We start from the raw sequence: 13,226 nt of genomic DNA on the forward strand, positions 1-13,226 counted from the left end.
AAAATTGAAGCTAATCTTCCTGCACTCAAAACAAGGCACTAAGTTAGACGGCTCTGCTTGTTTTATAATATCTTTCATTCTCGAACAGCTACCAACCTCATTAAACAAGTACATCGTCACTCTGACCGCGACAACCACCTATCGGCTGTTTACCCAGGAAAGACGCTCACCTTTGCCCATCAGAATCATTTTTTAATCAAAAGAGCGAAAGACTGGAATGATCTTTCCTCCGACGCCGTGGTCCGCTTCACTCCCATCCGTTTTCACGAAGCCATTGAAGAAATTCTGTACCGCCTTTCAACCACTGTATTAGTGTATGCCCACCCCTTATATAAAACCCCTGTAAAGGGGCCTTTGAGGTATAATAAATAAATAAATAAATAAATAAATAATAAATCATGAAGCAGGTGTTCCTCGCTGTTGTATGGGCAATTAAAAAATTTCCGCCCTAACTTATACGGCCAGAATTTCACGGCCGTCCCAGAACACCACTCGTTATGCTGGTTATCCACGCTCAAGAACCTTTCCGGACGACTGGGTCGTTGGATTCTTCGACTCCAGCAGTATAATTTTACCGTTGCCTACAAGTCAGGCAAGAACCGTCAGGCACTATCCCTGTATATTGTTCAGTGATGTGTTTAGAGTTCACTGATCGTTAGCAGATTCGATTTCATTGTGTAGCACACAATCATCGGCAAATAACTTTTTTGGTGTGTTGCAAGCGATGTCGTTAATAAAAACTAGAAACAAAAGAGGCCCTAACACGGATCCTTGAGGGAATTCAGATTGAACCACTGCAGATTTGGAATTTACGTCGTCAATATACAGAATAGATCAGAAAAAGTAGTTTAGTTCATCAAAAAACATCACAAAGGCATGTTGATGAGGCACCGGGATCCATAGCCCGTACGGCTAGTGTTGGATCCATTACAGAAATATTTTCAAAAATACAATCCTGGGCAAAATGATTGATTGTCGCACACAAGTAAAAATAATTGGCAGCAAGTTGCAGTTTTTAGTGTTTTTACAGTAGTGTTACTTACATTCAAATCAACGGTTCTGGTTTATTGTACTTGAATTCTGAAGTCATGTTTTAGGGAAGCCAACATATTTAGTATTGTTTTGAGGGAGTTTGGTATTTTATTCTATATTTTTGCTCCCCTGAAGGACAAGAGGCGCTGACCATATACATTATAAACTATTGACAGTTTAAGATTTTTGTGATCAGCGTGCCTTGTATCTCACTTGGGTGTAATTAGCGTTGACGAGTGGTACGGATTGTTTGTGGTAAGTACTTTGTGGATAATTACAGCAGTATTATAGTCCCTGTTTCTATCAAACGGCAATATGGTAAATTCGACGAAGAGCACAGCTGATGACTGATTCCTGGGCAGTCCGGCCAATCTTCTAATGGCTCTTTTTTGGATTACACAGAGTGATTTGCAGTAAGACACGTACGTGAACCCCCATGACTAAATGCAATAGGTCATATTTGCTGTAAAAGACGGCAAATTAAATGAGGCGTAAAACGTGCGGAGAAAAATGTTTCCGCGCCTTTACCTGTGTGAAACAGCCAAATTCCAATTTCTTTGTTAGTTGTTCTATATCAGGGGCCCAGGGAAAAGACGAATCTAAAGTTATACCTAAGTATTTATGGGTTGTAGCCTGTAACGACTTGTTCCCGATATCAGAGATATGCTTCTATTCATGAAAGTAAGTAATGGTTCGAAAAATGGGTTTTAATTTCAAAAGAAGTTTAGGTTGCGAAACACGATCAAATGCCGTTGCGAAATCTAGGTAAATGATATCAACTTGCCCTTGCTGTCTATGCCTGATCCGAGGTCACGAAGGGTTTCCAGCAGCTGTGTTACCGTGGAAAAGTTCTTGCGGAAACCATGCTGCCGATTGTCAATCATATTATTTAATTGAGGTAAGCAGCAATGTGCTTGGAAATAATATGCTCTAATACTTTGGGGCAAGTACACAGCAATGATATAGGCCCGTATGAACGGGGTAGCGATTCATTTTGTGTTTTAGGAATAGGGGTTATTTTTGCATAGTTCCAGTCCTTCGGCAGTTCCGCGCATGAAATTGTGTGTCTTGCAATGTGCTACTACTATGTGCTACAGATAATCTTTTCATTTGAACGTTGTCCCACTCGAAAACTTTCTTGTCAATCTTTTTATTTTATCGTAAACAAGGTGGACTTTCACAACAGTATTGCGGATTTCAGCTGCGCTTTCTAACTTGTCTCGTGGCTGGAGCGAAATCTTCCGATACCGATACGTTTGTGACTTTACGTTTGGAGCGGTTTTTGAGCACCAACATTTTTTCTCTGTAGTCCATCAGTTTTAGTATAACTGGTCACTGTTTATCAGGTTTTGTTTTCATCCTAGTCGGTGAATGCGCTCGACTGAGGATACCTTCACTTGTAGCACCGTAGAATAGACATTGTCTACCACTTTTCTAGGAAGCGATTCCACTGATTCTTCAGTTTTTTCTTCTATATTATATACAATCATATTATTTCGTCTGCTCCTATCCTCTAGGTCGACAAACGTTTTTTTTTCAGATTCTGTGTAGTTTTTCAACGGTTGCAATTTTAGAGCCACATTCTTTGGCTACTAACACACTGGCTTCCCCTTGTTTAAATCTTTATTCGATAGCGTCTAGTCGATTTCCCACACTCTGCTGACCATCAAGAAGCTGTTCAAATATTTCCTCAATGCTAGGGCCAGGATTTTGCGCCACATCTCAACAGAGTAAAAGCAAAGATACAAAAACACTACGGATGTACAAGTAAACATCCGGCAGGTTGTGTGGGCATACCAGCTGTAGAAAACATCGATTACTAGTTTTAACAGATGAATGTGCAACACTAACGTGCATGAAAAATAGGAGCGAGTTCCTAATGTTTGCAGCCAGATGCCAGCCACCGTGCCCACTAAACAAAAGAGATCCCCAACACATGATTCAGATATCATTATCAATGGGAACTGATATAAATACACAAGTTCCCGAAAGCCTGCAAGTTTTGAACGCAAGCCACGGGCGCTTCTTTGAAAAATGGTGAAGTCCCTGAGATAGGCATTTAGAGACACTTTCAGAGACGTCAATGGTGGCCGAGTCATCATTGAAGCTGGAGTCGCCGAGTCGCCGTGAAGCTAGATTCTATGATTGGCTCGAAAGCTATAGAACTGCCTCGACATCAGGGAAGCGCTGACAGGAAGGGTTGACACATCGCAGTGCCTTGATGGCCGCAAAAAGCATCGGAATAAGAATATTTGCATGTGCGGGCCGTATCCGTAGCCTAGTAAAGGAAACTTGTCTGTATCTCTTGCGTGTGTCAGTGGCGAATGGTCCCACGTGTGGTTTTATTACCTGAAATGTGTTCTCTGTCCGTTCACTGCACTCTTTTTGCCATGTCTTACGAATCTGTTGTCTTATGTGGCTTGCAGTTAGTGTAGGGTACTTTTGTTAAGTGTGCTGCATTCAGGAGTGTAGCAGCAGGGGCCATTTGATCATTGGTCGCATTCCCGGCAATTCCAGTGTGTACTGGAACCCTGCAGAAAGTTATTTCAAGGTTTGATGCGTATGCAGACATGATAGTCTTAAAAGCCGCCCGCATCTTCCCACGGGGGGAACTCGAGTAAATGCGTCGCATCTACTCGAGTCAAGCAAAGCGTCACGTCAAGCGTGAGCCATGCAAAGACGCCCTTGACTGAATTCCGAACGCGCGCTCCGCCGCTTATATACGTTGAGGGGACTGCGTAAGCCGGTCCCAGTCGACGACGTTGGCGTACTTGTAAAGCGGCGTGGACTCTAGGTGTTTGAGCCAACCGGGGATGTTGCTTGGCCGGAGAACGGCACATCGGTTATATGCGCAGCGCGCCCGAAGGAGAGGAAACCGCGGAAGAGAGAGTACTGCACATGCGCCGGCCCAAGCGCGTCTGCCGCGGCTATGACGCAACGTGCCGCGGCTATGACGCAACACAATCCAACACAATCCACTTTAATCCAATCCAATCCAATCCAATCCAATTCCAATCCAAGCCAAGCCAAGCCAAGCCAAGCCAAGCCAAGCCAAGCCAATCCAAGCCAATCCAATCGAATCCAATCCAATGCCCCTCGCGAGAGAGTGTTCGAATCCAATCCAATGCCCCTCGCGAGAGATGTGTTCGCTTTCGCCTCGACTCGACGCGCATGCGCAGTGAGCGTGCGGACTACGGACGCCAACGCGGGTGACATCGTGAGTTACTGAAATGCTCTGCATTTAAAACAAGACTGATGACAAAGTTTTTAGAACGCTTTCGTATGCAATTGCGCGTATAACAAAAGAAGGTCCGTCTACACGGTGGATTTTAAAATTTGAAGTTGGACTGTCATTTACGGTAATTCAAATACCGTACGCTTTCGCTGTGAATATAATGTTACAAAAGTGCATTGTTTTATTGACATGGAAGTTCAAACCATGCGCAGCATAAGACACAGCAGTAGCAGTCTTAGATGCGTCGCTGTAAAACTCAGCGCAACGGTAGTTATCCTGCAGAAACAACAAATGCGGCAGAATCTCAATTCTTGATGACCGGTTTTTGTGAATTTGCGTAAAAGGCAAGTCACACGATACAGGACGGAGGTGCCATGGTGGAATGAAATCAGTGGTAGGTGTTTTGTGGATGTCTGAAAACGAAACTGCTATCTCAGAATCTTCTTCCCTCACTCTGAGAGGAAACAGCGTTGAAGTAGATGGACTATTCAAAAAGATTTGCAATGGGGATGCATCACTAATGGTTGAATTAACAGAATCATTTGTCATAGACATGATGTTTTATGCATACAAAACGTCCATGTACATCCTCTGGTGAGGTAGGGATCATTTATTTAACACAACATACAGACCTTCGACAGGGCTAGTGCGGAAGGCGCATCAGGCAAGACGAAGGCCCAAATCCAGCACTGAGTCGAGCATTTCACGGCCGTATTTGTTGCCCACCCATACACGACACTGCCATAGTCCAAGCGAGATTCCACCAGGGCGTATAAACACGAAGGAGTTGCTTGCCGGCACCATAGGATTGGTGGGAGAGGACTAGTTCATTTTTGCTTCAGCTGTTTCAGGTGTGGAACAAAACTTAGTGTGCTCCCTAAAATTAGACCTAAAAACTTGTGCTTCTGGTTAACACGAATCGAAACGCCATTAAGAGTAATGTCTCGGTCCGGATGAATTCCGTGCTTCCTGGAAAATGAAACGCAAGTAGTTTTTTTTTTATTCAGTTGAAACCATTTTTCTTGGCCCAGCCGGCAAGTTTGTTGACGGCACGCTGGATTTCACGTTCACAGATTGATATATTACATGCTTTAATAGATATCTAGCCATCATCTACATACATAGAGTAAGGAATTGTAGGTGGCAATGCCTTTCTAAGGGAGTTCATCTTCACTATGAAAATAGTGCAGCTTAACTCCCCCTTGTGGCACGCAATTTTCCTGCACGTTACCCTTCAAAGTGCACTAACAACTCTAACGCGAAATTTTCTTCACGACAAGTAACTAGCAAGGGTGTTTAACGTATTGCTGGAAACACCGAATACGTCCAGGTCACTGAGGATCCCGTATCCCAACCGGTTAGGCCTTCTTAGGATCAAAAAACACCGTTCTGCAAGGCTGTTTATGGACGAAAGCATCCTTGATGTATGACTCGAGAGCGAGGTCAAAACTGGTAGATCTACAGAAAGGTATGTGTATGGACAGACAGATCAAGGGCTCCTTCCACGTGCTCATCGAGTATGTGGAAACCGCTCGGCATAGCCAGAACCTCCTGCATGTCACATTCATCGAAATACGCAAGAACTACGAGCACTGACTATGGAATCGAGTAGTATCCTAGGCGTGTATCGACCGATGGAAAGTCGCATTTATTTGCTTTTGGCCGCCTACGCCAACGTAACTGCACGGGTGGTCTGGGAAGGTCACATTTTGAAGATACACGGGGGCAAAGACACAGATGGCTTCCCTACTGCTCATGATGGATGTTTTGGGAGGGGAGTGATGCAATTTCTCGAGGAATATACCCAGAGCTTCAGGTTTGAGCCCAAGAAACGAGACAAGAGCGGGATAGTCCATATTCCTGTGCTTGTCTGCGTTTGACAACTTTGCTATCCTTGCTGGATTTCTTTAGAAATTGCAACAGTTGCTGGACATCGGTGCCAGGGACATGGATGAGCGTTGTCTCGCTTTTAACCGGTACAAGTGTGTCGCCATGGTGTGCGTATTTGGATGAAATATACAACTTCTTGTTGGTACCTAATGGCTGACACAGTTACCTCGGTCACAACAGGGAAGCACAAACGGGGACATAATTTTCCCAATCGCGCGAGCACACGGCACGCTAGCTGCGCACTATGGACAGCAGGCGCCAGTTACTAATGCTAACGCGCCGTGGATATGGGTCACAAGTACGAAAATTTGGCGCACTCTCACGGACGCAGGCAACAATGCTCCAATTGTTATTTAAGCACCAGAGATCAACCTTTGCTGCATTTATTGTACCGAATGAATATATCTGAGCAGAATGTACCTGACAAATGCACCGGGTGTTGCACATACCATTGCTTGGCATTGTTCTCTTGAAATTTCGCTTTTGCTCCATCACTTAAATAGGATAGAATTAAGAGAACCCACGGTGCGCGAACGTCAGAAGAACCTTCCCCAGTCAGGATTCATATAGACAAAAGCCAGCACAGTCGCCCCACCACGATGCACGTGCCATCAGAATAAAACAGTGCTATAAAGGTATTGGCTGCGTGCTTTACTCGCATTCGAAGCACGGCTGCTTCTTAGAATGAGAATTTGAGCGCATTCCAGTACGCGAGGACACACAAGCGCGCTGTGCCGGTCTCTACGGATAGACGCGTGCTTCCGAAAAGCGCAGCTGTGGTTGTCGCCACACGATCGGTGGTCCAAAAATTGTGCCCTGCTGCTTGTACCTGGGAGTAAGTCTGACCATGGGGACAAACTACTATCCTTTTGACACCAGACTGAACTCAAGGCTAAATCAGTAAGAGCATGCTGGTCTGGCAGGCCCTGTGGTCTATCAACATTTGTTGTGGTAGCGTTACGTCCAGACGTCAATCTAATAATGGCTGAAAGAAACGCCCAGATGTCTAAGTGGTGAATGGCATCTGCGAACGCTGTAGCTTGTGTTAAGGCACATTCCCACTGGCGATTTGTCTCGTCGCGCGACTGCGCGCGTCACGCGATGAGGCCTTGAGGGGGTGTTTGCACTTGCAATGAGCGATGATGCGACTGCGTTCAGCGCAGGTGCTTCCCGACTTGTACGACCTCGTTGGTGCGTCAACCATTCGCAGTCAAAGAATATGATGTTACGCGAGAAAAGCAGGTAGAAATCAAACTAAAACACATGCTACTAACCTGGAGCAATGCCGAAAACATTTGCGGGTTGCGGGAGGAGCAGAAAATAACAAACTCAAGAAGGCTCTTTTCAACATATTATTGCACGAAGAAATGCACACGCTTGCTTTCACGCCACAACACCCGCATCACGGCCCACAAATGTCGCTTCTTTTTTCACAGGCGCAAAGTTCTGACGCCACCGAACTCTACGCGTGTTTACCAGTCGCCGATATAACGATGAGGCTGCAAGTCAACCTACCGTCTCGCTGTCCACCTAGCTCTATACGATGATTACTTGCTTTTACAATCCATACACGCTTCTCCACACTGATGAGTTCCACGCTATTCGTTGATTAGTGCACGCGTACGCTGAAGCCACTGACGAAAGAACCGATGCACACGGGAAGTTGCTTGCCGGCCCGACCCGGCGGGTACAGCGATAGCGGGCCAAGCGCCTGGCCGAGCGAGCCAGCGGCGGTGGCGGCGGCGGCTCGTCCTCGCCCGCCCGTCCGCAGCGTTTGCACACCGGATGTAAAGAAATGTTTCGTTTCCGGCTACGTCAGCCTACTCCGCGGCCATGATTGGCTTACCGGTTTTGCGGGGCCGTCGCGCGACGAGGAAATTCGGACCGAGAGCGATCGGCTCCGCCGTCGCAAAACGCCGAAAAGCAACGGCCGGCTCGTCGCTTTGCGACGTCGCTTTTCGTCGCGCGACGAGGCGCATCGCCAGTGGGAATGTGCCTTTACGCGGTGTATGTCGTGGATGGCTTGCGTAGAGTCTGTGCGTATTACTAGTCGACAGTATGGCCCTGCCTGGACAATAGGCAGTATTGCGGTCATCCCATCGTGTACCGCTGCTAGTTCAGCAAGATACGCTGGTGGCATCGGGTTAGCTTCGTAAGAGCAACATTGGTCCACCTCTGGTAGCTGGGGGCAGATGAGTGCAGCGTGCACCATGCCGTTTTTGACGCTGGCATCTACATACGCGAACCTATCTCGTGATGGATTGTTTGGTTGGCCAATCCCTAGGGGCATCCTGCCACAATTAGCATCAGAGGCGCTGCGGACGGGGCTGGTTGAGCTGCAACGCGCGTGGCGCTTCCCGCCACAGCTTTCCCGCGGGAAATTCAGCATCCCCCTCTAAAGTTTTCAGTTCGTCGTTTCCGTTGACGTTCAGCTTCGCGTGCCTTCGTTGTATCAGTAGCTTCTTGACGTAGTTTGAATGAGTCAGGGACATAAGGGGCGTTCGTAGCACGTGTTCCTGTCCCGGATTTGTAGCGTAGTGGGAAGAGCACCGCATACCTCCCGTTGGGGCCAGAGAGTCGTGGGATCGAAACCGGGCGCCGCTAACTATTTCTTTTTTTATAGTGTAGTATCGCGGAGCTGTGGGTGTAAGGAGGAGAGTTGCGCATGCGCAGTGAGCGTGTGGACGGCGCCGCCATCAACGACGCAGGACCAGGCGAGCCTAAGAAACGCTCCGCATTTAAAAACGGCGTCCAGCTCTTGGGCTTCGACCACGTCTCCTGTACGCATTTTAAGTGCGAATGCACTTTATAAGAGACCCCAAACCTTCCACCGCCGGCGGCGGCGGCGGCGTCCGCAGTCCTCCTCTCCCTAGCAACGGCGTGGAGCGGAGAGGAGCGTCGGTAGCAACGGCGCGGTGACGTCACTTCACCACGTGACCGCGCTCGCTCCGCCTCCTCGCCGTGGCTGCGCGGTTGCGCGCCGCTCCCCGCACCGCTCCTCGCGCCGTGACGTCATGGTATGACGTCACAGCGCGCCTCCTCTCCCCAGAAGCTGCCGCGCGCCTCTCTCTCCACCGTGACGTCACACTCTCTCCTCTCCCCCTCGCTCGGCTGCAGCTGCCGTGCGCCGCTGTCCCTCTCCCCTTGCGCTCGCCTCCTCTCTCAGCCACCTGGCTCAGCGCGCTCGGCGCGGCGTACCCCCCTATATATGCAGCGATAAACTGCCAGACCTCCGTGGGTCGGCTCGCGCGCGCTCACAGGCGAATGCCAACGGATTTTAACTTTACTCCCCCTCATAGCATCACCCCGTGCATTCGCACTTAACCATGTTCACCCCCGGGGAAATGCTTGGGAGTTTTTTTCGAGGATTTGCACATCAGAGTTTATCTATTTATTTATTTATTTATTTCAATACTCTCAAAGCCCCGAAAGGCGTTACAGAGAGGAGTTTGAAGGTTTATACAATGCAAGTTATGGCCGTCTTATAGGAAACAGGATCAGGGTTGCTGGCAATGGAGGCGGGGTGGCCGTTCCAGTCCGATGCTGTCTTCGGTAAGAACGAATTTAAACGTAAATTCGTCAGGCGATTGGGGACTGCAACTTTTAATCTGTGGTCAACGCGTGGGGAAATGTAAGATGGAGGTGAAACAATTTCAGTTTTAATATCTGGGTTTGTGTAGAATATTTTGTGAAAAAAGCTTAAACGTGCAATTTTCCTGCGAGTTGTTAAAATGGGAAGGTTAAGGTTTGCTTTCATTGATGAAACGCTAGCTGCCCGAGAGTAGTGGGACACAATGAAACGAGAGGCACGGTTCTGGATTGATTCAAGCGATGAGGAGAGTGATAATAAGTGCGGATCCCAGATAGCGGAAGCGTATTCGAGTTTAGTCCTAACTAGTGTTTTATAAAGCAGCAATTTCAAGGAAACAGGAGCTAAGGGAAAGTTACGACGTAAGTAGCCAAGCATGCGATTATCATTGTTAGTTACATAATCTACGTGCGCTTGCCAAGAAAGATTGCTACCGATGTGAATGCCAAGGTATTTGTAGGTGTTAACTTTTGTGAACGGAGTATTGCTAATTACATATGGATAAAGAGAAGGGGGGTGGCGACTTAGAGAAACTTGCATTAGTTTGCACTTAGAAAGGTTAAGCTGCATAGACCAGTCAAAACACCATGCTGAAACTTTGTCCAGATCAGTTTGAAGTTGCAAGCAATCGTTAGTACTAGATATTTCGCGGTAGATTACACAATCGTCTGCAAAAAGCCGAATTGAGGAACAAATATGATTAGGAAGGTCGTTAATATATATAAGAAAAAGTAGTGGGCCCAACACAGAACCTTGTGGTACGCCAGAAGTTACCACGGAAGTGGGTGAGTCGCACTCATTAGCTCTAACAAATTGGGTACGGTTGGTTAGGAAACACTCAATCCATTTAAGAATTTGGGGATCAATGTTAATTTTTCTTAGTTCTAAGAGCAGTAAGCGATGAGAGACTGTGTCAAAAGCTTTTTTGAAATCTAGAGAAACGCAGTCAATATAGGAACCCCGATCAATGGCCGAACATAGGTCGTTAGTAAACTGCAAGAGTTGTGCTTCGCAAGAGTAGTTTTTCCTAAAACCATGCTGATGTTTATAAAAAAATCGTTAGATTCAAGGAATGTAATTAAACTGGAGTAAAAACATGTTCAAGCAGTATGCATGAAATACTTGTGAGGGTGATCGGTCTGTAGTGGGGTGGCTGACATGGATTGATCTGCTTGGGCACTGGTACCACCCTCCCCACCTTCCAGTCAGATGGCAATACAGAGCATTCCAAAGACTGCGAAAAAAATGAAGACAAGATTAGTGACGAGTATGTAGCAGAGCATTTTAAAAATTGGGATGTAATTCCATCGATGCCAGGCGAAGTGGGTTTAAGGTTCTCAATTAATTTGCAAAGGCCAACCCAATCGATGGTGATCTGGTCCATGGGGGGCAACGAACTATTACTGGTGTTAGGTTCCGCTGATAAAACGTCCCTGGAAAAGGAAAGAGTGAAGTAGTCTTGCAGTACAACACAACAGTCATTTTCTGGCATGGCACTACACCACCTTGTTCATAAAGTAGCTTGATCTTTTGCGTTGTGGGTCCGTTCACAGTTTTCCAAACTTTCCCAGGGTTAGTCCGTAACAAGGAAGGAAGGGTGTTAGAGAAGAACGCTTGCTTTGCTTCCTTAAGCGCATGCTTGTACTCGGACGCTGATTTGTGATAAGCTGACCCCCTTATGCTGTTGTCAAATTTCAAGGCAGAACTGTATAACCGTTTTTTCTTATGGCGGAGCTTATTAACTGCTGACGTGAACCAAGGGGATCTGAAACTACAACAAATTCTTTTAAGCGGAATAAATCTGTCGGTTAGCTCTTGTACTTTATTTTTGAATATTTTCCAATTTTCTTCTACCGTTCTCAGTGAGAAAGAGTTGAAATAGGTCTCGCAAAAGAGTTCAAGCTCTCAGTTCACAGAATTGAAATCGGCGTTTTTGTAGTCTCTAATTAGTTTGGTGCTTTGCCCATGCCGGGAAGGTTTCACATTATAAATAAAGTTGAGTATAGAATGATCGCTTAGTCCAGGAACGTAGATGATATCATGGAAGGGTTAGTTGTAAGTACCAGGTCTAACAAGTTCGACGAAGAAGGGGTGACGCGCGTGGGGTTGTGTTACCACCAGAGTTAAATTAAGGTCATCGCACAAGTCAAGAAATAACAAGCTTTCAGAGAGTCGGGCCGAGGGCTTGGCGTTGCCATCGCCCCAGATTATATCCGAAAAGTTAAAGTCGCCTAAAACAAAAATGGGAGATGACGAAAAGCGTGTGAGAATGCAGTGCAGGGCATCATAAAGATTTTCAGAGTATGTTGACGGTGAACTGGGCGGGCGATAGCAAGCGCATATGATGGTGTCTTTATAGTTAAATCGAACGCATACGCGAACAAGTTCGAGAGAGCTGTTGATTGAAATTGCGTGCGAGTGAAATTCTGCTGATATTGCGATCAACACGCCCCCGCCCACCCTTTCTTCGCGATCAGATCTGTAAATTTTGTAATCCTTGTCGGAGGGAAAAATTTCACTGTCGCGTATTTTACTTGATAACCAAGTCTCTGTGAATACAACCACATCAGCGGCACAGTCATCTATAACAGAGGATAACTCGTCACGTTTTGTCATTATGCTACGAATATTCGTCAAAAGAAACGAGATATTATCGGCAGAGGAAGCATATTTATTATTCACAGATTGCTATAATGATGCGTTTGCACGGGGTGAATGAGGAGGCGTTGCGCTCGTGGAAACAGTGTCCACCGAAAGATTGATTTCACAAACCCTATCTGTTTGTGCGCAGTATACGAAGCATTTCTTATGGATTAATAACTTGTTGTAGCGTAACGAATACTGCTCCCCACTGGCTTTACCGAATTCTATTAGTTTTTTACGTGAATGGCGCGTTTTTTTTTTTTACAGAAGTCTTCTGCTACTGTTACTCCAGAGTTTTTTTTTCTATTAGCAAGGATGGAATATTTCAGTTTAGAAGAGTGAAACTTGACAATTGTTGGCCGACATTTATTTGGAACAAAGCTACCCAATCTATGCGCTCTCGCGATTCCATTTTCAGGAACACTAAGTTCGAAGGTTGATGACAGGAACGTAGAAATACTTTCCTCTGTCTGAGCCCATGTTTCCGTTCTACAATCTGTCATCCCGTAAAATAGTAAATTTTCAAAATCATTCAGGCGGGAACGCAATTCAGCATTCTCACTGAGGTCTGCGTCAGCAACTGCTTGTTGCATTAGAGGGCCTGACGAAATGTCTAGTGAATCGATCTTAGTTTCAACTGCCACAAGCCTAGCTGCGATGTCTACGACTGTCCTTTCTAGCGTTTCTTTGCTAGATTTGACATCGTCCAGAATTCTCTTCAGCTCATCATGACGGGCATCAACGTGCTGCGTGATTGCTTTGACAGCAGCCGACAAGTCAACAGGTAGGTCGCTACTATCGCTATTGGGCCTAGGATTTAGTTCAACATCCCCACAC

General features: G+C 46.4%; 1 protein-coding gene across 1 annotated transcript in view; it reads right to left on the minus strand.

Annotated features, from left to right (window-relative positions):
• LOC144173187 (uncharacterized) overlaps positions 1 to 11,130 on the minus strand; it is a 144,735-nt gene extending 133,605 nt beyond the window's left edge. The window contains exon 1 of the mRNA XM_077701718.1: positions 10,919 to 11,130. Coding sequence (XP_077557844.1) covers positions 10,919 to 11,130 — 212 coding nt within the window. The remainder of the gene's footprint in view (positions 1 to 10,918) is intronic.
• Positions 11,131 to 13,226: the final 2,096 nt, after the last annotated feature.

This window comes from Haemaphysalis longicornis, unplaced genomic scaffold, assembly GCF_048455015.1.
Source record: "Haemaphysalis longicornis isolate Haplotype H1 unplaced genomic scaffold, Haemaphysalis longicornis Haplotype H1 scaffold_1, whole genome shotgun sequence".
Lineage (NCBI taxonomy): Eukaryota > Metazoa > Arthropoda > Arachnida > Ixodida > Ixodidae > Haemaphysalis > Haemaphysalis longicornis.